This window comes from Phocoena phocoena, chromosome 15, assembly GCF_963924675.1.
Source record: "Phocoena phocoena chromosome 15, mPhoPho1.1, whole genome shotgun sequence".
Lineage (NCBI taxonomy): Eukaryota > Metazoa > Chordata > Mammalia > Artiodactyla > Phocoenidae > Phocoena > Phocoena phocoena.
This window is the reverse complement of record NC_089233.1, coordinates 35,891,676-35,915,513: the sequence shown is the minus strand read 5'-3', so window position 1 is coordinate 35,915,513 and position 23,838 is coordinate 35,891,676. Positions and strand designations below refer to the sequence as shown.

General features: G+C 57.9%; 5 protein-coding genes across 9 annotated transcripts in view; 3 read left to right on the top strand and 2 right to left on the bottom strand.

The window, feature by feature from the left end:
* The first annotated feature begins 857 nt into the window (after window positions 1–857).
* On the top strand, window positions 858–4,069 carry TNFRSF12A (TNF receptor superfamily member 12A). Of its 2 annotated transcripts, none has more exons than XM_065892983.1 (4): window positions 858–1,004; window positions 2,907–3,011; window positions 3,235–3,369; window positions 3,466–4,069. In XM_065892983.1, exons 1-4 carry the CDS (start codon window positions 971–973, stop codon window positions 3,660–3,662), a joined length of 471 nt encoding a protein of 156 aa, XP_065749055.1. In that variant the 5' UTR covers window positions 858–970; the 3' UTR covers window positions 3,663–4,069. The 2 variants fall into 2 exon arrangements, with proteins under 2 accessions (XP_065749055.1, XP_065749056.1); XM_065892984.1 differs by lacking the exon at window positions 858–1,004 and adding an exon at window positions 2,048–2,161 and having other exon boundaries at window positions 3,455–4,069.
* Window positions 4,070–4,307: 238 nt separating this feature from the next.
* Window positions 4,308–5,653, bottom strand: HCFC1R1 (host cell factor C1 regulator 1). 3 transcript variants are annotated; one of them, XM_065891928.1, is made up of 4 exons: window positions 5,532–5,639; window positions 5,166–5,222; window positions 4,924–5,052; window positions 4,308–4,680 (listed from the first exon to the last, which is right to left on the bottom strand). In XM_065891928.1, exons 1-4 carry the CDS (start codon window positions 5,624–5,626, stop codon window positions 4,545–4,547), a joined length of 417 nt encoding a protein of 138 aa, XP_065748000.1. In that variant the 5' UTR covers window positions 5,627–5,639; the 3' UTR covers window positions 4,308–4,544. The 3 variants fall into 3 exon arrangements, with proteins under 3 accessions (XP_065748000.1, XP_065748001.1, XP_065747999.1); XM_065891929.1 differs by lacking the exon at window positions 5,166–5,222 and having other exon boundaries at window positions 5,532–5,653; XM_065891927.1 differs by lacking the exon at window positions 5,166–5,222 and having other exon boundaries at window positions 4,545–4,680; window positions 4,924–5,115; window positions 5,532–5,626.
* Window positions 5,654–5,739: 86 nt separating this feature from the next.
* On the top strand, window positions 5,740–9,003 carry THOC6 (THO complex subunit 6). 2 transcript variants are annotated; one of them, XM_065891925.1, is made up of 13 exons: window positions 5,740–6,080; window positions 6,908–7,023; window positions 7,124–7,188; window positions 7,279–7,382; window positions 7,465–7,502; window positions 7,586–7,634; window positions 7,753–7,824; window positions 7,926–8,028; window positions 8,114–8,163; window positions 8,253–8,315; window positions 8,416–8,526; window positions 8,612–8,746; window positions 8,826–9,003. In XM_065891925.1, exons 1-13 carry the CDS (start codon window positions 6,042–6,044, stop codon window positions 8,904–8,906), a joined length of 1,026 nt encoding a protein of 341 aa, XP_065747997.1. In that variant the 5' UTR covers window positions 5,740–6,041; the 3' UTR covers window positions 8,907–9,003. The 2 variants fall into 2 exon arrangements, with proteins under 2 accessions (XP_065747997.1, XP_065747998.1); XM_065891926.1 differs by lacking the exon at window positions 8,612–8,746 and having other exon boundaries at window positions 6,042–6,080.
* Window positions 9,004–9,031: 28 nt separating this feature from the next.
* On the bottom strand, window positions 9,032–16,630 carry BICDL2 (BICD family like cargo adaptor 2). Its single transcript, XM_065893059.1, has 10 exons — window positions 16,585–16,630; window positions 14,890–15,185; window positions 12,421–12,636; window positions 12,173–12,289; window positions 11,929–12,075; window positions 10,848–11,042; window positions 10,582–10,731; window positions 9,988–10,118; window positions 9,616–9,736; window positions 9,032–9,529 (listed from the first exon to the last, which is right to left on the bottom strand). The coding sequence occupies exons 2-10, from the start codon at window positions 15,169–15,171 to the stop codon at window positions 9,368–9,370; spliced, it is 1,521 nt and encodes a 506-aa protein (XP_065749131.1). The 5' UTR covers window positions 15,172–15,185; window positions 16,585–16,630; the 3' UTR covers window positions 9,032–9,367.
* Window positions 16,503–23,838, top strand: part of MMP25 (matrix metallopeptidase 25) — a 25,095-nt gene continuing 17,759 nt past the window's right edge. Inside the window, exon 1 of the mRNA XM_065893221.1 lies at window positions 16,503–16,667. Within this exon, the coding sequence (XP_065749293.1) occupies window positions 16,503–16,667 (165 nt within the window). The remainder of the gene's footprint in view (window positions 16,668–23,838) is intronic.

Sequence of the window (23,838 nt, the reverse complement as noted above, 5' to 3'; positions counted from 1 at the left end):
CTTCAGGCTTAAAACTTAGTTTTAACACCAAGAATAGAGATACAAGTTTCCTCCCAGCACCCAACATAAATGTCCAAACCCTTCACCCCAACTTGGTTCTGTACCCCATACAGGCGGTTGCCAGTTTGATCTTAAGATCTTGTGTACATGGTGGCCAGTCAGCCCTGGCCTTGCCTGCCACTGCCTGGCCCAAACCAATCCCACCCAGTCAGACCCTGGATGAGGCAGCAGAGATGGAGGGAAACAAAAACAAAAACAGCCCTCCCACCCCAAAGCACTTCCTTTCCCAAGGCCACCGGCTGCCTCCCTGGTTCCTGCCCTTCTGTCCTCCCCTAGAGGGGCCACAGAGCAGACCCCCAAGGTTGGTGACATTTTTTTGTGTATTCTTGCCCCAAATGCCATTCTCTCAGGACACAACTTCCCTAAAAGAAGTTACCACCCTTGGGGTCTGTCCAGTGAAACATCTCCTCTGGGGCAGCCCTGGCCCCCACACATCCCACTTCGTGTTGGAGGTTGCCGCGGGGGATCCCTTCCGTTCAGGGTCCCGTTGTGGCTCTCCATTGCCCAAAGTTCCCGCGCACGGCTCGGACCTAAACTTAGCACCGGCCCCACCAGGGTGGCCAGAGGGCAGACTCTCCACTCAATTGCACCCGCCCATAACCCGGGCCGAACTCATGACCTGGGGGGAGATAGGACGCGGCGGGCCGTACGGCGCTAATCCCAAACCCACTGTCAGCCCTCCAGGACTCTGGCCGGGTTAGGGCCGGGGCCACGCCAGACTAGGCACCCAGCACCTCTCCCTTACAAGCGTGTCCCTGGTCTCGACCCCTTCCCTTTCCACGCACTACAGGCTCGGCTCATCCGAGGGCGTCCCCTCCCGCTCTCGATCCCTATTTCCCTTCTGAGTCTGGCCCGAAGGAGGGTGTCCTCAGCCCCCCGGCCTGGAAGCCGCGCACCCTGGAGGGTTCTAATGGCGGCGCTAGCTGCAGGGTCCGCTCCCGCAGGTGAGGGGGAAGGGAGCCCCGCCCCAGAGGGAAGCACAGGTGGGGGAGGGGCGCCTGGGTTTCGGTGCCTTTGTCCCCGGGCTGGGGGGAGGGGCGTTTAACCCTTCCGCCAAAGGACCCCATTAGGGCTTTGGTGCAGCCCCCCGCCCAGGGGCTCCTGGCCCTGGGTGGCTGCCGCCCAATCAGTTCAGGTTCTTCACGCGCACCCCAACCCAACTCCGCCACTCCCCGTGCCCCCCTATCTTCGAGGCACCTACCCCCTCCTCCACGACACGCACACTTCCCCCAGGCTCACCTGCAAAGGAGTCCACCAAGATTCGGAGTAGCAGGCGGAGTGCTGGGACTGGGGCGGAGGCGGGGGTCTTAAAGAGGCAATGACGTCACCGGACCACCGCCCAGGGGAGGGGCAGAGACCCCAGTCCCGACCGCGGCGAACGCGCGAATCCCAACCTCGTCAGTGGGGGGCGCTCGAGCCTGGAGCCGCTGCTCCCCCATCTGGCCCGGGTGCAGAGCATCAACTGGCTGAAGTCCGGCAAGCAGTGGGTCAAGGGGCAGGGTATGGAGCCGAACAGAGCTTGGGGCTCGACTCCGGAACTCACCTAACCTTCCCGAGCTTCATTTTAGTCTGAAAAATGGAGACAACAAGCCCACATTTTACTATGTAACTATGTGCTAAGGTAGAAATTAAAGGGCACAGTATTATTTTTTGTTGTATTGTTATTATCATACCCTCGGGGCCCTTAAGAAACAGCTTTCTCTGTGCTGGGTTGTTTCGTGTCAGATCCGCCCTCTCGCCCAACACGCACCTCCTGGGCTTCCGCACCGAGAAGGCAGGGCCAGATCTGCATCCCTTTGGCGTTCTGGCCGCTCCCGCACAGAGACGGCGTTTGTTGAGCGAATAACTGAACTTAGAGATCCGGGCGGGACCCGGCGTCTAGGGGTGGATCACGGGGTGGGCAGAGGCTAGGGATCCGCCCCGGAAGGCGGGGGCGGGGCCGCTGCTGTCTGCCCCGGTACGCGGGCGGCCAGCGCAGACTGCAGCCGCCGCCCGACGAACAACACCATGTCTCCCGGCCCGCTACGCCCGCTGCCGCGGCTCTTCGTGCTGGGGCTCGGGCTGGCGCTGCTGCGCGCCGCGGCCGGGGAGCGAGTGCCAGGTATGCCCGGCCCGGGCTGGGCGGGAGGGCGTGGGAGACGGAGGACTCCCAGGTCCGGGATCGGGGAGCCGTCATTGGGGGCCTAGAGGAGTGGGCAGAACTGGGGGGACTAGGCGGACATGGGGATCCGGGGTCAGGTGGTCTCCAGACACCGCGCTCCCTGGCCAGGAGAGGTCCCATCTCGCTCCCAGCTTCATCCGTAGTCCAGGCCTCAGTTTCCCGCCTGTCCAACTTGGGGGGCGGGGGAGGCTTCGGTCCTGAGTCTGGACTCGGAAGTGGAGAGAGAAGAAAAGTTTGAGGGAGGGATGTCCCGTCCGGTAAGGTGGCACGCCCCCAGCCTGATCAATACCGGGTCTGCCCACCCCCCCTTGACCGAAGAGTTGGGGGGGTGTTGAGTGGCACGGAGGTCTGTGCCCCCCATACCATGTGGGGTGCCCCCTTCCATCCGGTGACTTCAGTGCCCAGCTATGCGGGGGGAGGGACCGGGGTCGGGCCCGGTGCCCAGGAATGAGTCACCCGCCGGCGGCGGCGGGGGGGCTGTTATGGGGACCTGACCCACTCCCCCCAGCGTCCCGCACTACGCCCCCCTCTCCCCCGCGCTGCCGTGTCCCGGTCGGGCCGTGCGGTCACCTGTGAGGAATGTGGAGGGAGAGCGCCGGTGACTCACGTTATTCGAGCCGGCCGACCCTGACCTCAGCCCCAAAAATAGCCGCCCCCCGCCTCTGACTCGCGGCCCCCTCCCCAGGCACCACCCCCTGCTCTCGCGGCAGCTCCTGGAGCGCGGACCTAGACAAGTGCATGGACTGCGCATCGTGCCCCACGCGACCGCACAGCGACTTCTGCCTGGGCTGTGAGTGGGGGCGGGGCCAGAGGCGAGCGGACCCCAGTCTTGGGGGGGAGGGTTGCTGGGTGGAGAGGGGAGCAGATCTGTGGAATTAATTGGGAGAGGCTGGAGTGAGGAAGGGGCTCTGACTGGGGTAGAGACCAAGGTGGAGGAAAGGCTTAAGGCTCCGATCTAGGGGGCGGGGCTGGTCCCTAGAGGGGCGAGGTCTGACTTGGAGTCCCGCCCCCAGGCGCTGCGGCCCCTCCAGCCTCCTTCAGGCTGCTGTGGCCCATCCTTGGGGGTGCCCTGAGCCTGGCCCTCGTTCTGGGGCTGCTTTCCGGATTCCTGGTCTGGAGACGGTGCCGCAGGAGAGAAAAGTTTACCAGTAAGTGCGCCCCTGCCCGCCCGACGGCCCCTCATCATTCCTCAGCAACTCCCCCGCTCATGATGCCCCTCTTCTTATCTTGCAGCCCCCATCGAGGAGACCGGCGGGGAGGGCTGTCCTGGCGTGGCGCTGATCCAGTGACAGTGAGCGCCCCCTGCCAGCAGGAGGCTGCGCCCACTCATCATTCATTCATTCATTCTGGAGCCAGCCCCAGCCTCCCAGACACAGCCAAAGCCAGGCTGCTCCAACCACAGGGGTGTGGAGGGATGGGGGACAGCGAATCACCTCTCTGAGGCCTGGGTCCAGGCTTCAGAAGGGCCTTCCAAGGTGTCTGACTGCCCTGACTCTGGCTCCAGAATAGAAAAGGAGACCCTGGCTGGCTCATGCCAGACAGCTGACACTAAGGAACCACAGCATTTGCACAAGGGTCCCCCCACCCCCACTATGGCCTGGGGGCCAGGCTGACCTGAGAGATAGACACAACATCAGGACCCACCCACTCAGATGTACTGAAATTCCACCACGGGGTCTCAGCCTGGGGCGCTAGGGACCTGTTCCTAACACTAGGGGGCTGGCCCTCTAGCACGGCTGGCCCTAAGACACTGCCCCTCCAACCCCCAAAAGGGGGGAGATATTTATTTTGGGAAGAAAGTTTGGAGGGGGGAGAGAATTTATTAATAAAAGAATCTTTAACTTTAAATGGTTTGGAGAGTGGCATGATCCCAGCCTGACTTCCCAGAGCTGGAGGGAGGAGTGAGTCAGCCGCGGGGGTGGGGGTGAGGCTCTGACTCACACATTCTCAATGCCTGAGCCCAGCCTGCCAGGACCTGGCTGTGCCCTGACCGTTTTCCAGGGAAGATCTTGAGGAGAAACCCCAGCATCCAGCACCTCTGCCCTGCCCTCCCTTTCCCAAAGGCCCTGGGTTCCACACTGTAGGCTTCATTTGCTCAGCAATCTTTATTCAGTTCTCTGGGGAGGGGACGGCTCCCTTCCCATGCTCCTGCACCTCCCACCCCAGGGCTCCGTGGGGCTCAGTGTCCTCTGTTGGGGGAAGGTCCTGGTGCCCAGAGGCCTGGTCTGGAGGAAAAGCAGGGCAGCTGCTCCCTTCGTGGGAGTGCTGGCCTCCCCTGCTGTGGGGAAGAAGGAAGGTGGGCAGGGGCACTGCCCCCCAGCACTCAGAGCTCCATTAAGTCCCCAGCTGGGGTTGCAGGATAGTGGGGGCTGGGGGTGTCCCCCAGCCTCAGCAACCGGAGCGCCTCCGGGATCAGGTTCCCAGGGTAGCACCAGAGAAGCAGCTCAGAGCAAGGGCTTCTGGAAGAGGAAATGACAGTCACGGCACAGGGCTGAGGCTGAACTGGCAGAGCCACACCCCACCTGGTACAGGTCCCCAGGGGCTCCTGGACTGCTGGCACCTTCCAAGGAGCCAAGTAGGGAAACAACAGAGGTTGGCTAGAAGCTAAAAATAGCAAGATGAGGCAGAGCCTGGAGATTGGCTCTGAGGATTGGGTATGATCCTCCAGAAGGCCCAGCTAGTGGATTGTGGATTGTGCCTACCTGAGTGGGGGCAGAGCTGGGGGGAAAGCCATGGGGGGGCTGCAGTAAGGGTGGTCATTGTGCAGGCTGAGTCTAGAGAAATGGGTGACCATGTTCTCCTCAGACAGGAACTGCTTGCGCAGGGGCTCCCTGGGGAGAGACGAGGAGGCAGGCGGCCTGGGATATTCAGAAGAGAGGTAGTCTGATGGGGACCTGAGGTGACAGAGGGCTTGCTGGAAGTCCCTCCCTGCCCCCAAACTCACTGCTCCTCCTCCAGGCGACGCTTGGTACTCATGGGCACAGCTCCTCGGAGAGGGGAGCTGGGAAGAAAAGAGAGCCAGGAGCACCCCACCCTCTTGGACCCATCCCCAGGATCTGCCCAACTAAGCCTGCAGCGTCAGCCAGGAGCCCCCAGCCCAACCCTGTCTCAGCTGACGCCTAAGTCACCTCCTCTCCCAGACCATCCAGAAGCCTGCCTCGGAGTCTGTCCCAAGTCTGCAATCCTGTCTTAACTCATGCCCAAGCCCTGCCGATAAACCCCACCGCGTGTCATCCTGCAGACCAGCCCTGAGGGCCCAGCAAAGCTCCTGGGCCCCCGGGCCAGGCCCACCCAGGGCCCCCACACACACCTCGCGTCCAGGCCTCGGGACGCCCCTGAGTCAGCCCGCGGGTCGCGCCGGGCCCGACCCTGGGGGCTTCGCTCCAGGGGTTGCTGTAAGATCATTGGGGTTCGGGGTCCTGCGAGCGGAGGGGTGGGCGACAGGGGCGGAGCCTCCGAGGGCGTGGCTCAACGCGGGGGCGTGGCTTTAGGCGCGCGCGCGCGCGCGGCCAGGTCCCGCGCAGGCGCGGAAGACGGACGGCACGCGACTGGAAGGCGGGTCGGTTCAGCGGGGTAGGGGAGGGGAGGTAGGGGAAGGGACCTGGCGTAGTGGCGTTGAGGAGGGCGCCACTTAGTGTTGGGACCTTCTTGGCGGTCACCTCCGCTCCTGGGACTCGGGTTACGCGGCGGCCGCCTTCACGCCGGACCCGCCACCGGCGTTGGGTAGGTGACGCACCGCGAAAGGGAGGTGCTTGCTGGCACTTCCGGTCTCGTGAGGCTTCGTCGCGCGCGGAGCACTCTGGGACTTTTATTTCTCGAGATGGAGCGAACCATGCCGCAAGCGGTGCCTCTGGGTCAGGTGAGAGGGCGCGATGTGCGGTGCTTTCTGGGGTTTGTAGTCCATGCCCGGCTCCGAAGGGGCCGGCAAGGAGTCGTGCGCTCAAGATCTGTTTTGCGTGGGCTGTTGGTGGGACTCGGATTCTGACCCGAGGGAGGGAGAGTAACCCAGAAATACCTCAGGGGCCTAACATGAAAGTCAGGATACGGATTAGGAGTCAGTACGTTTTTCTGTATTGGAGTAATAGAGCCACTTTTTTTTGTGTGTGTGGTACGCGGGCCTCTCACTGTTGTGGCCTCTCCCGTTGCGGAGCACAGGCTCCGGACGTGCAGGCTCAGCGGCCATGGCTCACGGGCCTAGCCGCTCCGCGGCATGTGGGATCTTCCCGGACGGGAGCACGAACCCGTGTCCCCTGCATCGGCAGGCGGACTCTCAACCACTGCGCCACCAGGGAAGCCCCTAGAGCCACTTTTTAAGCGGTTTCTCCGAGGCAGCCCTGTGCGAAGCTTTTTATATACAGTAGCTCATCCAATCGTGACGAAATCTCCCGTGGGCTCCTTTTGACAGTTGAGGAAACGTGGAGGAGAGGCTGAGTCCTTGGTCAACAAAAGTTCCAATAGGCATCAAGCCTCAACTCTCCCCTTTCTCACCTCCTCCTTCGAGCCACCCCTGGGACTATATGGACAGGTGCCTGCTTGGTGGGCTATAAAAAGGAGAACTGAGAAGTCAGTGCGGTGGGAGGCCGGACTGCGGCGGGAGGCCGGACTGCAGCAGGGGAAGCAGGAAGGAGTGTGTGGTTCAGGGGTCCCAGACGCCCCAGACAGCCTTCATCCAGCCTCTCTCCACAGATGGAAGTATTTCAGGCCCTGCAGCGGCTGCACATGATCATTTTTTCCCAGAATGTCTCACCCTGTGGGAAGTTCCTGGCAGCCGGCAACAATTACGGGCAGATAGCCATCTTTAGGTACCCTTGCCCCTGCTCCCCACCATCCATTAGCTCTGGCACTTGGTCCTCCTGGGGCAGATGCCCCCTTCTTCTGACTCTCAGGCCCCTCTCCTTTCAGCTTGTCTGCTGCTTTGAGCTCTGAGGCCAAAGAGGAAAGTAAGAAGCCCATGGTGACCTTCCAAGGTGGGTGCAGGCATTGAGGCCAGCTTAGGGAACCCCCGGGTGGACGAGAGGAGCAGGACAGGGTCACTCAGGTTCTGTACTTCCATTTAGCCCACGATGGACCCGTCTACAGCATGGTCTCCACTGATCGACATCTGCTCAGTGCTGGGGATGGGGAGGTGAAGGCCTGGCTTTGGGCAGAGATCCTTAAGAAGGTGAGTGTGGAGCTGGGGGAAGGGTGAGGTGCCCAGACCCAGAGAGAGCCTTTGAGGTCACCCAGTGTTTTCCTCCATGAAGGGCTGTAAGGAGCTGTGGCGTCGTCAGCCCCCATACAGGTGAGCCAGGCCCATGTGGGCAGAGGGCATGTGGGGGTGAAGGTACTGCCTCACAAGAGCTGACTCTGCTTTTCCTCTCCCAGGACCAGTCTGGAAGTACCTGAGATCAATGCTTTGCTTCTCGTCCCCAAGGTTTGAGCCCTTTTTAATTGGGGCTCTGCCCTGCCCTGTTTTGGGCCCAAATTTTAATCCTTCCCCTCTCCCTGTTCTGACTTGACATTCTCTTCTGACCCCATCCTACCTTCTGCAGGAGAATTCCCTCATCCTGGCAGGGGGAGACTGTCAGTTGCATACGATGGACCTTGAGACGGGGACCTTCACGGTGAGAGGGCTGTGGAACTGGAGTGGCAGGGGCGGGGTGGGGGAGCAGGGGCAGCAGCATCCTTCCTGGATCTTGTCCTGACACTGCCCCTCTCCCTGCAGCGGGCCCTCTGGGGCCACACAGACTACATCCACTGCCTGGCACTGCGGGAGCGGAGCCCCGAGGTGCTGTCAGGTGGCGAGGATGGGGCCGTGCGGCTTTGGGGTAAGGGAATGTCTGATTGGAGGGAAAGATGGTGGTAAGGGAGGCTGGGGCAAGGAGGGTACTTTTTATGGTTCTTCCCTCACAGACCTCCGCACGGCCAAGGAGGTCCAGACGATTGAGGTCTACAAGCACGAGGTGAGGGCACACCCCATGCTCTGTCCTTTTTCCTTCCTGGGCATCTCCTGTGTCTTCACCTCCTCCTCTATTCTCCTCTTCCCTCCCAGGAGTGCTCGAGGCCCCACAATGGGCGCTGGATTGGATGTTTGGCAACTGATTCTGACTGGATGGTGAGCCGGGCAGAGTGCAAGATGGGGTGGCAGCTCCGGGCCCTGTCCAGCTGAGGGCCTGTGGTTCATGGCGGCTGGGGACCCCCACCTTTCTGCCCAGGTCTGTGGAGGTGGCCCAGCACTAACCCTCTGGCACCTTCGATCCTCCACACCCACCACCGTCTTCCCCATGCGGGCACCACAGAAGCATGTTACCTTCTACCAGGACTTGGTGAGGCCCTCTGTCTTGCTTCTGCCAGCCCTGCCCCGCTCCCCCTGCAGCCCTGAACCCTGAGGCCCCTCCTTGTCTTCCACAGATTCTATCAGCTGGACAGGGTCGCTGTGTCAATCAGTGGCAGCTGAGCGGGGAGCTCAAGGCCCAGGTGCCTGGCTCCTCCCCAGGGCTGCTAAGCCTCAGCCTCAACCAGCAACCAGCAGCCCCTGAGTGCAAGGTGGGTTCAGCAAGGGGCGGTGGGGATCCTGGGAGGCCAGGGCGTGTGGGCAGGTCAGTCACTCCCCTCTTGCCTCTAGGTCCTGACAGCCGCAGGCAACAGCTGCAGGGTGGATGTCTTCACCAATCTGGGCTACCGAGCTTTCTCCCTGTCCTTCTGACCTCCAGCAACACCCCCACCTCCATCTCAGGGGTTCGGAGTGGTTTGGTTTTTTCTTTTTTTTATACTAATAAAATTTGGGGCATTTTTTTTTCATGTGCTTTTTTCCCAAGAATGGAGGCCAAGTCGGTGCAATGATTTATATATTACTCTGTCTGAGCTTGATACATAAATACCCACCCTCAACCCTGTCCTGGAGCATGCCGGGGGGCAGGGGGCCTAGTCCCTGGAAAAGATAGACCTATCTAGATTCGAAAAACAGCTCTGCCACACCTGCCCCTGCCACCCACCTTGGGTCCCTGGCCCCCAAAGCTGGCCCCTGTTCCCGGTGAGCCCTTGCCCAGCCTCTTGGGGTGGAGAGGGCACCAGCCGCCTTTGGCAGACAGTCAGGGCCCGTTGCTCCGTTGGCCAGAAGAGGAAAGTGAGCCAAAGAGGGCAAAGGTGGCCCCCTCGACCAGGCGCTCAGGTCCTTCGGAAGAGGTTGCTGAAGAAGCCGCCGGCGGGCCCAGGGCCCAGGCGCAGCGAGAGGCGCGGCGGGTTGCGGCTCGGGGCGGATCCAGCCGCACTCAGCTCTTTCTGGCGTTGTGATCGCAGCTGCTGCCCGATGACCACCTGCATGTCATCCTGCGGACAGGGCGGCCGGGCCGGCGGGTCGGGTCAGCGTTCGGCACCGCCCCCGCCGGCACCGCCCCGCCGGCACCGCCCCTCACCTGCCAGGCCTCCAGCTCTTGCGTCAGCGCCACCTTCTGGCGGATGGTGCGAAGCAGCTCCCGGGAGAGGGAGTCCCGCTCCAGAGAAACGCGGCTGAGCTCCAGGGCCAGTTCCAGGGACCTGCAAGAGAGAGGGGCAGAGAGCAGGTACGAGGGCGCTGGGGCCTCAGCGAACAGTGGTGGTTGGGGGCTCCTGGACCCAGGCGGGAGTGAGGCCGCTAATACCGAAACCAGGGAGGTTAGAGGGCTCTTGCATCGGAGTGGGGACAATTATAGCACTCGCGGGAGGGAATCCGAGACCCAGAAAGGCCAGAGTGTCCTGGGGGCCTGTAGCCCCCCCTGGGGCGGTGGTGGATGGTGGCAGATGCTCACTTGTTCACAGCCTCGTCCCGATCCGAGAGGGCACCGCTTAAGATCTCCTCGGGATCCTTCTGCGCCCGCAGTTCCTTCTGCCTTTGCAGCTCCTCCCGCAGGGACTGTAGCTCTTCCCGCTGCAGCGCTATCTGCGGACAGGGTAAGGTGCAGAAAGGCAGGTAGGCCCCTGAGTGTCCCAGCTCTTGCTCTTCAGGCAGCCTGGACTCCAGCTTGCCGCCCTCCCGCTCCCTCCCCCACCCCCCATCCCCGCCTGCTCCACAAACAACCCAGACAGTTGTGGTCCTGTGCTGGAGATGAATCTTCTGAGCGCCTAGAGGGGTGGGGCTGGTCGGGGCTAGATGGGTGGTATAAGCCTGCAGGAAGGATGCATGGAGAAGCATTGGGAAGTGGGACTAAAGGGGCAGTGTAGTCCAGGAAGTCTTCCTGGAGGAGGTGACATACAGGCTGACTCTTCAAACATGATTGCAAGTTTGTTGGGTTGAAGGGCTATCCAGGTAGAGGGGAATTCGTGGGCAAAGGTTCGGAGATGTAGATGGGAAAGAGAAACTGACATTGAGAGGGGCTTTGCGTCCAGTACTATGCTCCCCCCACCTCATCCTGCAACCGGACCACTTCCGCCTCCTTCTCTTCCAGTATCTCCGCTGGTCTCAGGGATGCTCGCTTCCTGGGAGGCTCCAACCTCTCCTCCTGGGGTGAAGGCTGGTGGCTGGATGCCTCTTGGGTCTCTGGGGGCAGAGTGGCCTATTCACCAAAGAAACTGGTCAGTGCAGTGTCACACCTCGTGGGAAAAAAAGGAGGGACAGAGTCTGCAGCCCTCCTGGATGGTGCGTGTAGGGGCTGGTGGGCCGAGAGCTCACCAGAGCATCTCCGCCTCTGTCCACGTTCTGGTCTTGGTCCTTGCTGTCGAGGCTATGGGCAAGCTCTGACTGAAGCGAGGCTCCTGAGATGTTGGCGTCCTGGAGGCGCGACTCCTCCTCCAGCTCCGAGACCTGCCGCTGCAGCCTCCGCAGCGCGCTCAGTGCCTCCCCCGCCTCGGAGCGCGCGAGTTCCAGCTGCGACCAACCCACCACAGAGTGAAACAAGGGCGGTCAGCCAGGTGCTCCCGCCACTGGCCTCCCGCGGCAGGCCCACAGGGGGCGCCGGCACGCCGCAGAGAGTCAGGCAGCCCCGCGCGTCAGCGCAGCCCAGCGCTGAAGTTGGCTCCCACTCCCGGATCGCTGGGCTGCCTTGGGCCGCGCAGTTCCCCTCGGCAGACACCAATTTCCTCCCCTATAAAGCAGGACGCCGATGGGCGCCCCGGCTTCAAAGTCTCCCATCACCCTCCCTCCAGTCCCACCCCACCAGGTCACCTCGAAAAGCCCCACCCCCTCCCCCGACCATACCAGTCTACCTTCTAACTCTCTCACTAATGCTACCATCCAGCATTGACTGATCCTTTCTTCTAAGCCGGGCAATGTGCTGAGTGTCTCACACCCTTACCACAGCCATGTACCATTACCATCCCATCTCACAGATGGGGAAACTGAGGTTGGTGTTCCACAATAGTAGGAAGGGACACTGAAATAAGAACCCAGGTAATTTGACCACAAAGTGCAAACTCCTGAGATCTCAAACATCAAGCCATACTGCCTCTTTTCATTTCCTTTCCTCCATTTTCACAGCCCAGACCTGGTCCAGGTCCCTATCATCTCTGCCCTGAGTTCTGGCCTCAGCCCCATCCCTGGCCTCCCAGATGCCAGTCTCTGATGCATTCTAAGAGTACTGCCCCTGCTCAGTAGCTTATGCCTCCCACTTGCCCTTGTGCTAATGCCTGTGCTCTTCTGGCCCAGCTGTTAGGGCTCCCAGTGACCCAGCTCTGGTGTCTTCTCCCAGGAAGCCCTGAGGCAGTGGCCAAGGCCCTGGCTGGATGCATCTGCCCACCCCAACCCTAGTAGTCACCTCCAGACTGTGCTCCTGCCTCTCTCGCCGTAGCAGCAGCAGCTCCTCATGGGTTGCCTGTAGCCTGCCCTGGCCCTTTTCCACCTCCTCACACAGACCTCGAATCTGGGCCTCCAGGTCCTGTCGGCGACTCTGGAGCATCTGATTCTGGGGAAAGGCCTCAGAGCTGGAGTGGAAGGGCTAGGCCAGGCACAGACAGCTCCCAGCCAGCCTTCCAGGCTCAACAGACCCAGCTGGCACTCACCTCCCCCTGCAGACACTCCAGCCGTGTCCTCAACTCTGCCCCAGCCAAGGCCTGGGCCTGGCACTGACCCCGAAGGCCATCCAGTTCTCTCTGAAGCTCCTGCTCAGTCTGGGAGGCCTGAGGGTGGGGGGAGGCAGTGGAGCCCTCAGCTGGCCCAAGCCGCAACACCAAGCCCAGTGCACCCACTCCCACCAGGACTCAGGTATCTGCCACTCCTTCCCAGGGACCCGGGGTCAGGGCCGTCCCACCTGGGCCAGCTGCTGGCTGAGCCGGAGGTTCTGTTCACTGAGTTCACTGAGGGCGCGTGCCCGCTCCCGTCCGCTGTCCTGCTGCTCAGAACGCTGCTCCCCCAGCTGGACCCGAAGGGCCTCCATGTCCCCCTCCAGCTCCACAGTCCTGGCCTCCCACTCGGCTCCCCGGGCTGCCAGGCCTCGGCGGAGCTCATGGTTCTCCTGCTGCAGCCGCTGTGGGGGCCGGGACAGAGGGTAGAGACAGGGAGAGGTGAGACTGGAGGGGACGCAGGGAGACAGAGACCCAAAGAAAGTCCGAGGGGGGTCTGAGACAAGCCTGAAAACCAGAAACGTGAGAGAGCCGGGGAGGAAGTGGGCAGAGGGCAAGACACAGCCTCAGACAGTAGAGGAGGAGGGGGAACAATAGAAAGAAGCTTCCAGGAGGGGCTGACCCTGGGCCAGAGTTGGGCGGGGCTCCCTGATGCCCACTCACCTCTGGCTGCCACCAGGGCTTCTGGACCTGAGGGCGTAGGCGCCATTTCTGGCGCCTGAGTCTGGCAGAATTGAAGCCTCAGCCCATGGCCTCACACACCTGGGTTCCAGGGGCTCTGGAGGTTCGGCCTCCCTCTCCCCCAGCTCCTCCTGGCCAGCTCCCTCTAATTAACCCTGGTCAGCCACACCCTGGCCCCAGGCCTCTGCCTGCCCTCCCCCAAACCTGTCTAACCAGCAGGGGGATGCTCCTGGCACACCCAGATGCCCAGCTTGTGGAGGCAGGCAAGTCAGGGGGCCAGCCTCTCCTGCCTCCCCGTCATAGACTCTCCACGCAGGAAGGTGAAGCTAGCCACAGCTGCTACAATGATTAGCAGGCATTCCTGCCAGGGCCTGTGCTAGCACTTTACCTATATTAATTACATTATTTTATTTACTCCACGAGACTTAGACTCCTTAACACCCTCATTTTACAAATGAGAAAACTGGGCCTCAGAGAGGTTAAAAGCCTTGCCCAAGGACACACAGTGAGTTAGTGGAGCCGGGATTCTAACCCAGGCAGCCAAGCCCTTAACCAAATACTGTGGGGGCAACACAGCTCTAGGATGGAGCCTACAGGTTCGGGGTCCGATTGTCCTGGCCGTTGTCCTGCTCTGCTGCTGCTTTGTGGTAAGGCAAGTTCCCTAATATCTCCAAGTCCCATCCATCCATCCATCCATCCATCCATCCATCCATCCATCCATCCAATATTTCCTGAGCTCACCCTGTTTTGGAGTCTTTGTCAGCAGTAAGTGAGACCACCAAGTTCCGTGCCTGAAGCAGCTTAGAGTCCAGAGGCAAACGGACCCTTCATTGAACCAGGTAGTTTCAGAGGGGGGACATTAAGAGCTCTAAAGAAACCCTGGTAAGTGATGAAGAGGAGCGGGGTGGGGTGGGGGATCCTTCAGGAGGAAGTGATGTCTGTTGACTCCTGCAGGGCAAGAAGGAAGAGGGCTACAGCAAGTGCAAAGGCCCTGAGGCAATAAGCGTGGGTTGCTCAGGGAACTGAAAAAAGGCCCCCTCTGAGGAGGGACTGAGTGGCTGAGATGACTGACGTCAAGGAGGTCACATGGGGAGGAGTTTTGGTTTCATTCTAAATGTGAGGGGGAGCCACTGAGAGATTCTGGGCAAGGACTGAAATGATCTGATTTGCAATTTTTGAGGATCCCTCTGGCTTCCCCATGGAGAAGGGGCTCAGGGGGCAAGAGTGGAAGCTGAGGACCAGTGAGGAGGCAGCTGCAGTGTCTGGGGCAGATGATGGGGCTGCGGCCAGCTTGGAGAGACGGTGAGAAGTGGGTAGACTCACAATCTAGTTTTGAAGAAGAATCAACAGGGCCTGCCAGTGTGGGAGGGAGAGGTCACAGAGATGTGCAGGCTCTGGTCCTATGGTGGAAAGCTGGGGTGGGGACAGCAGGGGATGAGGTCATGGAATCCAGTGCCACTTATGTTGAAATGCCCATTAGGTGGCCAGGTGGGGAGGGTGTGGGGCTGACGACATGGATACAGGAGTCAGTGGTGTCTAGGGTGTTTAGGGGACTAGATGTGACCCCCAGGGTGAGAGTGTGGCTGACCACAGCCTGGGCAGAGGGAACTTCATATCTCCCAGAGCCGGGTGAGAATTGACCGAGATGATGCATGGAAAGTGCTTAGCCCAGAGCCAGGCAGGGAGAGAGCCCAGGATCTGTTGGCAATACTGCTGAGGAGACAGACCCAAGATTCAGAGAGGTCCAGCAGCTTGCCCAAGGTCACACAGCCAGGCAGGGATCTGAACCCAGGTCCTGTCTTGCCCTCAGAGCTCATGTTCTTAACCAGTGGGCAACACTGCCAGGGAGGCTGGTCCCAGACCTGAACTGCTGTTCCAGAGGCATCCCCCTGCCTGGCTTTCCTCTCCCTGCCCCCGCTGCCTGGTCCCTCCCCTGTCCTCCATCCCCCCAGCCCTGCCCTCTGCTGTCAGCTCACTTCCTCATGCTCAGAGTGCTGGGCGCTCAGCATCTCCAGCCGCCGCTGCAGCTCCTCATTGCGCTCCAGAAGCATCTTGCCAAGCTCTGCGGCCAACAACAGGTCTTTCTCCTTCTGCTGCAGCTGCAGGGCCAGGTCCTCGGGCTCCTCAGGCCTTGGGCCCCCTCCCAGGAATGAGTCCCGCCGCTCCAGCATGAAGGGGAAGAAGCCCTCATTGCTGCTGGGGGAGGTGCCCCCGGAGAGCAGCCCGGATGGGAAGCTGGGCCCTTCTGGGGAGCTCATGGTGCCTGCAGTGTCTGTGGGGACAGGTAGGTCTGTGGGGAGAGGTAGCTGCAAGACACTCTACGCCGCAGCCCAAAGGGGTTCACTGCCCTGCCCCGCGCCCCCCCCACACACACACACTGGCCAAGACGTGGCTCTCCTGCAATTCTTCACCTGCCTACTGGCCCTCTCGGTCCTGCAGCCAGGGCCTCCCTGGGCCATGAAGGGTTAATGATCTGTGTCTTGGCTGTCCAGCTCCTTTAATGTCCCCAGGGTAAACTGAGGCAGGGAGAAGCAGGAAAAGAGCTGTCCAGGCTTCTGCCTCTAGCAGATGTTTTCTGCTCCCAGGAAACCTTCTCCCAGTGCTCCAGGACCACACGCCACCCCAGTGACAGTCCCCACCCCCCTCTTCCCATGACCCAGCTGTTCTGGCTCCCAGCCTCTTACCAGCTGGGAAACTCTTCCCAGAACCCAGGTTCTTGGGACTCAGGACTCTGCGATTAGTCCAGCCTCTTCTCCCAAGAATACAGGGCCTTGGGAACTTATGTGTCCTGAGCCCTTAGCCCCCAGAAATCCAGCACCCTCCCTTTCCAGAAGCCCAGGCCCAAGTTCCCTGCCCCCCAGCCCTCCTGGCCCTTGTTTTCCTATTTTCTCAGGTCCCCATCCTGAACTTAGGTGCCCAGACCCTCAGCCCACCCCTTCCGGATTGCTGGCCCCAGTCCCCCAGTTTCCAGGCCCTGAGCGGGTGGGCGGGCCGGCGAGGTAACAGGTTGTGCCGGCACTGCCGCCCGACCTGCCGCCCGACCGTCCACTCCAGGTTTCTGTTTACTTCCCGCCCGGCTTTGGGGATGGGAGCCTGGTGGCACTCCCCTAGGGCCGCCAGGGCCCGCAGTTCAGGGGCTCCAGGGCTCAGGAGGGAGGGGACACACGGGGCTTTCCTGGCATATTATCCCTCTCCAGCACTCCTGAGGTTCCCCACCCCCAACGCGCGCACACACATCTGTCCCTTCCCCTCCTCCCCTCGCCATGTGTCCGACCCTAGGCCTACTCTCAGGACCCAGGCATCAGCGGCAGTCCCAGCCCAAATGCCCCCCGGCCAGGCTGGGGGTCTCCCTGACGTGGCCTCTGCAGGCCCAACACCGCTCTGGGACTCAGGGGTATCCCTCCTCCTCACCCCTCCCGGCACCGAGCTACCAGTTATTAGCACGTCAGCCCAGGCGTCAGGGTCCCCACGCCTCGACCCCCAACCCTAGGCGTCGTTAGCCCAGCCACCGCCTTCCTGCCTTCCTTCCTGCCCGCGTCCCCTGTTTCTCGGCCCCGGGAGTCCGGCCCGGCCGCTCCTGCCCCGCCCCATGACCCACTCGCCCACTCTCCCCGGCCCGGTGCGTCCAAAGCTCGAAGGGCCCCCGTCCTCGGCGTCCCTTAGGCTCTCACCCGACGACGCCGGGATCCCTCCGAGGTACCCGCGGCCCCGGTCCCCTCTTCCGGAGACGGCGCCAGGTGAACTGCCCGCGCAGGTGAGGGGGCGGTGCCACGGGCAAGGCTGGGGCGCCCCCTGGTGGCCGGAATGGCCAGGTGGGGCCCAAAGAAAGTCGCCTCCACCCAGGTCAGAGCCAGTGACCCATCTTGCCGCCATCGGAAAACGACAGGGCCCATTAACTGAGCACCTGCTGTGTGCAGACCCCCGAGTATATATGTTAGCTCCTTTTCCTTCACAACTTCCCTTGTGGGATAGGAAATTATTAACAATAACAAATCTAACATGTATTAATGCTCAGTAATATGCTAAGTAATAATATCCTCTTATATGGGGATAACTTCTTTACTTTCATGACATCCTAATGAAGCAGGAACTACTATTATCCCCATTTTACAGATGAGGAAACTGAGGGCCAGGGAAAATCTAACTTGCTTGGGGTCACATGGACAGAACTTGAATGTGAGCAGCACAAGTGTGACTTCGGGGTGTGTGCTCTTATGCTGATTCCTGTGCTATAGGTGACAGCTAAAGTGACTTGCCCGTAACCACACCTTAGCCTGTGCGCCTCCCAACTTGAGGCGCTCAGTTCCCAGGCTGCACAGAGTCAGAGGCAGAGGTCTGGGTGTGGAGACTGGGAGGATCCAGGCCTGGGTTCTGGGGTCCAGCCCAGTGCAGCCTGGGCATGCGGGGGATGCCCCTGCCGTGGCCTGGTGGCTTGTCAGGAGTCTCCTCAGACTTCCAGGGCTCCCTGGGTCCCTGTAAAAGGGGTTCCTGGCCTGGTGAGTAGGGACAGATGGAGGGCTGGGAGCAATGGTATGCTGGTAACACTTTAACAACAGAGTCCCTGGGGAAAAAGAATGCCCTGAGTTGTTGGTTTTGCCAATTTCTGTGCTGTAAGTACTCCCTCCAAAGCTGATTTCAAGCTACTGATGTGACATCCTTGAATGTGGAGATGGGCAGAAATGTCCATAATCAGCTTTTGCCAGCCAGTATCAGCTGGGTTCCCTGCCCCTCTGGCTGGGGGGGATCAGGGCTTCTGAGTCTTGGAGGACTGGAGTCCTATCTGGCTGAGTTTTAGAAAAACAGGAGGAAGATGGGAGCTGGGACTCCTGATTTGTGGGGAAATGGATGCAAGGATTCCTTGGAGGGGTGGTTCAGGGGCTGGGACTACTATGTCCAGGGCTGGGACAAGGTTTCCTGCCAGCACAGAGCAGGGGTACCAGTTACATTGCAAAGGGGTCTGTGGGCTGCCTTGCCTGGCAAGGCTACTACATTCTCCCACAGCACCTGTGGGACAGCCTGGCAGACTTCAGAGGGCTGGAGACACCCCAGCCTTGCCTCGGTGCTGCCACCTAACTCCCTCCAAATACCAGGACCACCGGGGCCCCAGGTGTAATGCACCCACACTCCACTCCCTGAGCCCCCCTCCTGCCAGGCAGGGGGTGGGCTCACCTGGAGATGAAGTGCTCAAGGCCCTACTCCCAAAGGAGGTTCACAGTCCACCCAGGAAGTTGGAGGAGGTGTAGACCTATAAACCAGAAAGGCACCAATAAAACAAACAGCAAAAGAGCTTGGCTCTTGGGTGCTGGCATCACATGGCTTCAGTCCAAATTCCAGTTTGGCCACATGTCAGCTGTGTGTACCTGTGTCATTCAGCTGACTGGCCTCTGCAGCCCTCAGTTTCCCCATCTGTAAAACAGAGGCGATCACAGTTCCTAGCTTATGGAGTTCTGAGAATTCAATGAGGGTGAAGTACCAGCGCTTAGGCTCTGCTTGTGATCCTCAGCAGGGCCCTAAGAAATGACACCATACGTATTACAATGCATTTCATCCTCACAGCAACCCTATTAAGTCATTGCCATTCACAGACAGGTTACCAGCTCAGGGAGGCAAAGTGATTTGTCTGTGGCTGCATGGCCAACCTCTCATCCCAGCTTGCCTGGTTCCCAGCCCCAGTCATTCTTTGGACATTTGAATCTGGCCTCCAGCCTCCCTGCTGGACCTGAGTCCTGGCCTCCAGCCCCTCCCCTGTCCCCCAGCTCCCCTCTCCCCAGCCTCCCTGCTGATCACAGGTGAAGATGGATAAGAGCGACAGAGTGGCCCCAGAGAAGCCCTAGGGATGCTGGGACATGTCCAGATAAGAGCAGGGATGATAATAACCCAGCCCTCTGGTCTCCAGCCACCCCCCAAGCAAGCCAGCTTCCTGGAGCCTCCAAGCTCTGGCTCGGCCCTGAATGCTCTCCCCCCCCTTCCTAACCACCTGGTGAGTCCTGGTGTCTCCTCCCTGGGGAAACCTCCACAGACTTCACAAGGACTTGGGCAGCCTTTGCTGGGTGGCGGAAGCCAGCAGAATGCCCCACCCCCTCCAGTGAGGCAACCCAGGGAATGGCGCACTTCCAGACCAAGGCGCCTCTGGGCTTTTACGACAGTTACAGAGTCCATGAACAATAAGTAGTATTGTTTGGGGCATTTAAAACTTTCCTATAAAATGTTTTGCACTGAATACATTGTTCTGTAACTTGCTTTTTTTCATTTAGCCTGATATTTCCAAGTTTTTTCCCAACTTAAAAAAAAAATTGACTTTATTGGTAGGTATTCATTTCCTAGGGCTGCCATAACAAATTTATGGCTCAAAAAACAGAAATGTATTGTTTCATAGTTCTGGGGGCCAGAAGCCTGAAATCAAGGTGTGGGCAGTGTTGGCTCCTCCTTGAGACCCTGACGGGCATCTCTCCCACACTGCTCTCCCAGCTCCATGGTCCATCACCCGGAGCTCCCCGTGCTCCTTCCGCAGGTCTTATCCCCTGGAAACCACTGATCTGCTTTACTTTGCCTCTTCCAGATTGCTCTCTGAATGGAGTCGTGGCAGTGAAAGCACCAAGTCCTAACCACAGGACCGCTAGGGAAGTCCCTGCTCCTGGCTGCTTTGACCCAGCGTAATGCTGCTGCGATTCATCCATGTCATACATATCAGTGGAATCAATAGGGTTGAGAAGTTTCAAATCTAAAGGAAAGTTGCTGAAATAACACAATGAATACCCTCCACTTAAGCTCCCAGTGGTGGACATTTTGCCACATTTGCTTTCTCGCTCTCTTACACGACACACACTCGCACACATTTTACTAAAGCATTGGCCACTTCACCTTGCATCTCTGAGGACGCAGATATCCCTCTACATAATCATGTACCATTATCACATGTGATTGACTGAACATTTCTCTTTAGACCCCTTTCATCTGAAATACTCCCCTTGCCTTCTTTTTTTTTTTTTTTTTAATATTTATTTATTTATTTTGGCTGTGCCGGGTCTTAGTTGTGGCCCACAGGATCTTCTGTTGTGGCATGCATGCGGGATCTAGTTCTCTGACCAGGGATTGAGCCCAGGCCCCCTGCATTGGGAGCATGGAGTCTTACTCACTGGACCACCAGGGAAGTCCCACTCCCCTTGCCTTCTTATGTGTCTTTCGGGATATTGACTTTGGGGGGAAGAATACAAGCAGCTGTTTTCCAAAATGTTTCTCAGACTTATCCAGGATAATGTATTTAGATTTAGTTTGTTCTTAACAGCTGTAAGGTATTTCATCCAATGTTTATGCCCCGATTTGTTTCTCCAGTCTCCTATCAATGAACACTTAGTCTTCTGGCACTTCTTCAACATTATAAACAACGTTCTAATGCACATCCTTGTACGTAGATCTCCATGGACACTTGGATGGAAATTTTATGCTGTCATCATTCTAGAAGTAAAATCAGTGGGGGGAGGTGTTCCAGTGATCTCTTGCTGGGTAATAACTATCCCACCATTTAGAGGTTTGGAACAGCAAGTTTTTTTTTAAATTATTCTTTAGAACTTTTTTAAAATTTATTTTTGGCTGCGTTGGGTCTTCATTGCTGCATGCGGGCTTTCTCTAGTTGTGGCTAGTGGGGGCTCCTCTTCATTGCGGTGCAGTGCGTGGACTTCTCATCGTGGTGGCTTCTCTTGTTGCAAAGCACAGGCTCTAGGCACACAGGCTCAGTAGTTGTGTCGCACAGGCTTCATGTGGGATCTTCCCGGACCAGGGCTTGAAGCCGTGTCCCCTGCATTGACAGGCGGATTCTTAACCACTGTGCCACCAGGGAAGCCCAGCAATTTGGTTTTCTCTCTCACAGTTTTGAGGGTTGGCTGGGCTCTGCCGGGATCTCATGCAGTTGCAGGTAAGATGGTGGCCGGGGCTAGAGTCGTCAGATGGTTTCTCCGCTCCCAAGTCTGGCGCCTGGGCTGGCTAGCTGGGTCAGCTGGGACGAGATAGCGTTTCTTTCTTCACGCAGCCTCTGCACGCGTCTGCCTGGATTTCCTCCCAGCGAGGCTATCCCAGACTCCTCACGTGGCAGCCGACTTCCCCAAGAACGAGGTTCCAAGAAGCCTGGGCAGAAGCTGCCAGGCTTCTTAAGACTCAGAAGTTCCCAGAACCATCACTTCTACAGCATGCTACTGGTCAGGTAAGGCACTGAGTCAGCCCAGGTTCCAGGGGAAAGGAGTGGATTCCACCTCCCCACAGGAGGTGTAGAGAAGAATTTGCAGCCATCTTTTACCTACCACAGAGGTTATACTCTTCAGTTTTATTAAATATCGCCCAACCGGTTTCCAAAGGGTAGATATGAATTTACACTCTGTAATCAGAAGTCCAACTCCATTTCTGATGTTTGCTGATAGCCTGAAAGCCTCAGGCTTCCCTCTTCCCTCTTGTGTCCCACATCTGGGCAAGCTGATAAGAAGGCCCTGATGCTTGCTCCCTTGCACAGGCAGGAAATTGAATTCAGGAAAGCCCTGGCCAGTGTGGAGGGGCCCTCAATCCAGCCTCACCCCCTAACCACAGTGAAAGCCCCTCCTCACTCTCTCAAGCCATTTCTGACCTGCTTGGGAACCTGCCCTGCTCCTCCCAGGAAGCCTCATTATGTGAGTCATCAATCTTATCCTACTCTCTGGCTATGTGTGACCTCATCAGTCTTCACCTCTGAACCAAATTTTGTGTGGAGGGTTTGATCCCATCACGGAGCAACCAGGACGCACACTCCTTTCGGCAGAGTGTGAGTTTCATCTAGCCCGTAGCTAGCTAATGCTTGGCATCATCAGACTTTTTAATTTTTGCCAATCCGATGACAAACATGGTGTGAGATAATAGAAAAAATATATATTGGTCTCTGCCCTCAGTTCCTGGTACAAAGCTCCTGAAATCCTTGTAAATAGGGATGCCAGGAGAAGTGAGGTTTTCATTAAGTTGGTGTCAGTGAAGTGGGATTTCCTAGAACTCATGGAAGCATGTGGCTTGGGAAGAGAAAGGATAAAAGGGCAGGGGATGCGGAGATTTTGATTCCTGGTGGCCACGTGGTCATCCATGGCCTGGAGAAGCAGCTGTGCTGTATTCAGGTACTAAAGGTAAAAGCTGGCAATGGAATTTAGGGATGGACCCAACTCCCAGGGAGTTGGTTCAATTGAGGCAGAAGGAAATGAAAACTAATAAGAAAACGGCAAACGATTCAATTGTTTATTGTTATTGGTAATAGCTAAAATGAAATTAAAAGAGAGTGCTGGGTGGAACCTTGATACTGATCAGATTTTGGTGAGTCTGAGCTTTGGCCACTAGCCTAATGCCACCCACTGAGGGAAAAGTCGTGCAGGGACAACCATAAGTACCTCTGAGACCTCAGGTCACCAGGAAGGTAGTCAAGGTGGGGGAAGGGCAAAACCAAGAAACTGCTGAAAACAGGGGGACAGTGTGGAGGGTTTTTTTCATTTCGTGGATCAGTATCATCACTTTCTTGAAATGGATTGTGAGAGTAACTAGCTTAGGGGCTGTTCTTTGGTTTTGAGTCTGCAGAGTGGAAGGGCATGTCTGGGTTGTTCAGGACCCACAGCTCAGTATGAAAGAATCACAGATGGTTATAAGTGATCCAGACCCACAGGAGGTTATTCCCGAGGGAACAGCCAGCCTGGTAGACTGAATAAAAGCCACAGTAAGGTCTGATTACCCTGAGAAGGAGAACTATCCATCTCGCCCCATAAATGCCAAGTGGAACACTGCAGATGAAGTGGCTGACAACTCTGTATGCTAGCCACCTGGGGCTGGCTTTAAAATGACTTGAATATTCGCCCACAAAATATGCCCCTTACCCCGACCACCCTCTGGTTGGGGGGTGGCCCTTTTGCATGGGTACCCCACATAACCTGACTGCTGCAAAACTGAAGGACAGTTCAGGAAGCCTTATAAATCTGCGGTCCCAGCTCCCCCCTCATGGGTCTTACTAAAGAAAAAAAATTAGGTTAATTAACAAGAAAATGGGGGGACTTCCTTGGTGGCACAGTGGTTAAGAATCCACCTGCCAATTCAGGGGACATGGGTGTGAGCCCTGGTCCAGGAAGATCCCACATGCCGCGGAGCAACTAAATCCGCGTGCCACAACTACTGAGCCTGTGCTCTAGAGCCTGCGAGCCACAACTACTGAGCCTGCACACGCCTAGAGCCTGTGTTCCACAAGAGAATCCACCACCATGAAGAGTAGCCCTCCCTCGCTGCAACTAGAGAAAGCCCAGCAACAAAGACCCAACGCAGTCAAAAATAAATAAATAAATTTAGTTATTTAAAAAAAAAAAGAAAATGGGGAAAGGCAGAGGAGAGAATCAAGAGACAAGAGACAGGTCTTGGCAGGGTGAACATTTTTAAAGGGTTATTAAGAAATAAGGTGAATAAAACGAATATTGATAGGAATGAAACAAAGAGGAAAACGCGAGGAAAGAAGGACTTCCTTGGTGGTCCAGTGGTTAAGACTCCACGCTTCCATTGCAGGGAGCATGGGTTCAATCACTGGTTGGGATCCGGGATCCCACATCCCGCATGATGCGTAGCATGGCCAAAAAACAAAAAAAATTAGGGGACTAGCAACCTGGGGAGAAGTCGGACTCAAGTCCCAGAACCAGCTCTGGAGATTCTGCTTGGCCATGAAAGTTTTTAAAGGGGAGGTAATTTCAGTTAATCACTGACTGTCAGTTTCTTTTTCTTTGACTGCACCTCGCTGGCTAGTAGGATCTGAGTTCATTGGAAGAGTGGAGTCTTAACCACTGTGCCACCGGGGAAGTCCCCTCAGTTAATCACTGAGATAGGGGGTCAGAATCATCACCATCTCCCGTTGGGTGCAGCCTTGTCGAGTCCTTGTGATCTTTCTTTAGATG